Source organism: Rhagoletis pomonella, unplaced genomic scaffold, assembly GCF_013731165.1.
Source record: "Rhagoletis pomonella isolate Grant_MI unplaced genomic scaffold, Rhpom_1.0 Rhpom_scaffold_04498, whole genome shotgun sequence".
In the NCBI taxonomy this organism is placed as follows: Eukaryota; Metazoa; Arthropoda; class Insecta; order Diptera; family Tephritidae; genus Rhagoletis; species Rhagoletis pomonella.
In genome coordinates this window covers 1-3,658 of record NW_023463047.1, presented here as the reverse complement: position 1 = coordinate 3,658, position 3,658 = coordinate 1, and the positions used below count along the sequence as shown (strand labels likewise).

General features: G+C 52.2%; 1 protein-coding gene across 1 annotated transcript; it reads left to right on the top strand.

Moving 5' to 3' along the window:
* Positions 1-865: 865 nt before the first annotated feature.
* Positions 866-3,650, top strand: LOC118754737 (hormone receptor 4-like; the record flags this gene model as incomplete). Its single annotated transcript, XM_036489621.1, is given in 3 exon segments — positions 866-2,612; positions 2,615-2,649; positions 2,651-3,650. Coding segments are annotated over 3 exon segments (2,772 nt in total), but the record flags the coding sequence as incomplete, so codon positions are not given.
* Between the last annotated feature and the right edge of the window lie 8 nt (positions 3,651-3,658).

Genomic DNA, 3,658 nt, shown 5'->3' with positions numbered 1-3,658 from the left:
TGTTACACCAACATGCTATGCTGCCGTGTGATATCAAATTACCGGGCTTCCAATATGTTTAACACCTTCACCTTCTTTAGTGTTAATGAAATTTCTTCAGTTTTGTTTTTGTATTGCATAAGTATTTGCGTTTGGAAAAAACTTGCTTTTTACAGGCAACTTTAAGTATGTGCGTACACATTTTTGCATACTGTGCCTTTTATAAGTACAGGAAAGCGTGACAGACCACTGAATTGCAGACTTTCTAGTCGGTGGTAGCAATCTCGACCGGTTCCAAAATTACTGGAAAAGAAATTTTTGGATAGCATTTTTTAAGTCTATTTCACTACTTCTACTATTTTGTAATTATTTTTAAGTACTTGGCTACTTCCAATAAGTTGAGAAGTCACGAAGCACTCTTAATTTCATAGATGTCGTTGGGTTCTAGTAGTGTAGTAGTAGTAGTAGCCTAGTGTCGTTTTCAAAGTGGAGAAGTAACTCACATTTAGAATTTAACTCTAGACTTTCCCTACGAACACGTAATGTTAACTGCTGAATGTGAGTTAAATCCCCACTGCAAAAACGCCGCTTAGTCTGAGGCGAATTTGCACGGAATTTGATGAGTGGTTGGGCTAAAAAACTTTAAAATAGGAATCTACTCAGAAACTATTGAGATTTACACGTACAAAAGAAAGTCGAATTTTCCATATACTTTATGCTAATATTGTGAGCACCTAATTTTATTTCATAATATCCTAAATTCTTATGTACATATGTACATATTTTATATTTATAAAATTTCTTTTTTTTTCTCCTTTTAATTTGATTTTAATCAACTAATCAACTAATTGAACAAATCTCTCCCGCTCCTCTCTCTCTCTCTCTTTACAGGAATTATGACACTGAGCCGTGGCCCGTACAGCGAGCTCGATAAAATGAGCCTTTTTCAGGACCTAAAATTGAAACGACGAAAAATCGATTCAAGATGCAGCAGTGATGGCGAATCAGTAGCCGATACCTCCACCTCCTCGCCCGATCTACTCGCACCGATGTCACCAAAAATGTGCGATACCGGCGGTGCCGGTGCTGGCGGTGGCGGCGGCGGTCATGGAGGTGGCGTCGTCGGTGGCGGTGCACTCTCCGTCGTCACCTTGACCGCCACCTCCACCATTGCGCCCGCCACCGCCTGCTCGACCAGCAGCAGCGGCATGCCAACTGCCACCAGCAGCAATATCGGTCACAATGTGTGTGCGCCCATGCCGCCAAGCGCCGCCACCACAACGGTAGTTGTGTCCGCTAGCAAGGCAGCAGCTGTGAAAGCTGAACAAAAACATCAGCAGCAACAGCAACAGCAGCAGCAACAACAACAACAACAGACTGAAATTCACTCGTCCAGCGGCACTGTTAGCGCAGCGGCCGCCTCGTCTGTGATGTCACCGCCACTAACCACAACTGTGCGCATTTCACCTGCGCCCGCGACTGATCTGAGCTTGCCAGCAGGCCGTCGTACGCCTAGCAATGTCACTACGCCTACGCGAACTACGCCAACACCACCGCATAATAATGGCAATGCGAGCAGCAGTTGTGGCACAAGTAATAATAGTGGTAGTAGTCGCGCCTCGCCAGACTCCATGGATGAGCGGCCCTCCACGACCACAACAACAACAACGGGCGGCACGCAGCTGTCCACAAATGGAATGCATGTAGCTGGCAGCGGTGGTGCAGGCGGCGATTGCATGCAGGGATCTGCGGGCGCCGAGTGTGGAGTTAGCAATTTAAGTGTCATACGCTCAGTGAAGGAAGAGCGCATAGCTGCCTCGCCCACGAAAATGCTATCCTACCAGCAGCACCAGCATCATCAGCAGCAGCAACAGCAAATGCAATATCAGCAGCACGCGCAGTCCGCGCCATCACCAACTCAATCCAAAGGTCTCACGCAGTCGCAGCAGCATGTCACAGTGCTGGTGACGCCGTCACGTATTAAGTCTGAATCAGCGTCGCAGCAGCATCATACGCCGCAAATGCCGCCAACTTCATTGCAACATCTGACACACCACCACCCAGCCTTCTCTACGTCTGTGGCCACTGCGTCCGCCTCAGCTACATCATCCTCCTCCTCCGCCGCGACGGTGACTACAACTAGCAGCGCTAGCACATCGTCACTACACGCTAGCTCGCCATCGCCCACGCCATTACCAACATCCGCGGCGGCAACGTTGCATCACCAACATCTACATCACCCGCCGCCGCCAATCGTGCAGACCCATCACCTGCACCAACAGCTCACACAACCGCAGCTGCGGAAGAGCAGTCCGCCAACAGGTATGAGTTTACCGCAGCAGCACCTGCTCAACCAATCCATGCAGCACTTGACGCAACAGCAGCAATTCCAGCTGCTGCAGCAAGCAGCCGCGATGTCGCAGCGTCCAACGCAAATGTCGCCTAACGCTATGAGTTCATCGCCTGGCGCGCGACATCAGTCATCGCCACACCAGCATCTCATGCAGCAGCACCAACAACAACAACAGCAACAGCAGCATCAACATGCTCGCATCAAGAAGGAGCCCGCGCAACTGCTAGCCGCCGCCGCCGCCGCAGGCAGCTTGTTGGGTAACAGCGGCGTCGGGCAACGCCACTTACACTCACCACATCACCACCACCCTTCATCGCCGCAGCACCAACAACAACAATCAGCGCCGCAGTTGCCGCCACAGACGCTGGGTAATATCGCACAGCTGATACATCCAGCCTCACTACAGTCGCTACGCCATCCCAGTCGAGATGCCGGTATACTTTTTCGCGTGAAGAACGAGGTGCACCAGCAGGTGGCCGCCGCGCAGCTCATGCAGCCAGGTGCTGCTGCCGCCGCCGCCGCGGCTGCACAACGCATGGTTTGGGTATCGAACGCGCGCATAAACGGCGTCAAACCGGAGGTAATAGGAGGACCGTTGGGTAATCTGCGGCCGGGTGGACCCGCGCAATCACCTTCGCCACATCACTCTTCATCCTCCTCGTCATCACAGCTGTCACCACAGACGCCTTCGCAAACACCGCCACGCGGAACTCCGACCGTCATCATGGGTGAAAGTTGTGGCGTACGCACTATGGTTTGGGGCTACGAGCCGGCGCCCCCCACAGCAGGTCCATCACCTACACATGGCGGCAGCAGTAGCAATAGTGGTTCGAGTGGTATGCATCAAACACCGCCTTCGACGCCATTGCATCAACATGGGCAACCACTGTTGCAGCAACATCCGCCATCCTCTATGTCTTCGCTCTCCCAACAGTCGCATCACTCATCACAGTCATCACTGCAGTCTGCGTCATCGCCTTCGGCGGGCTCTCTTACGCCGACACACACGCCTGGTCCATCGCTGCAAAACAACGAAGAAGCGGCGCAGCTATTGCTCTCGCTCGGCCAGACCCGCATACAAGATGTGCGGCCACGCCCTCACCAATTTCGCACGCCCCATGCGCTCAATATGGAACGGCTGTGGGCGGGCGATTACTCGCAATTGCCGCCTGGACAAATTCACGCACTAAATTTGAGCGCGCAACAGCAGTGGGGTAGCTCAAATGCGACGGGTCTGAGTCGAGGCTTAGATGCGCCACATGAGCCCACAGATGAGGACGATCAGCCGTTAGTGTGTATGATTTGCGAGGATAAAGCGACTGGTTT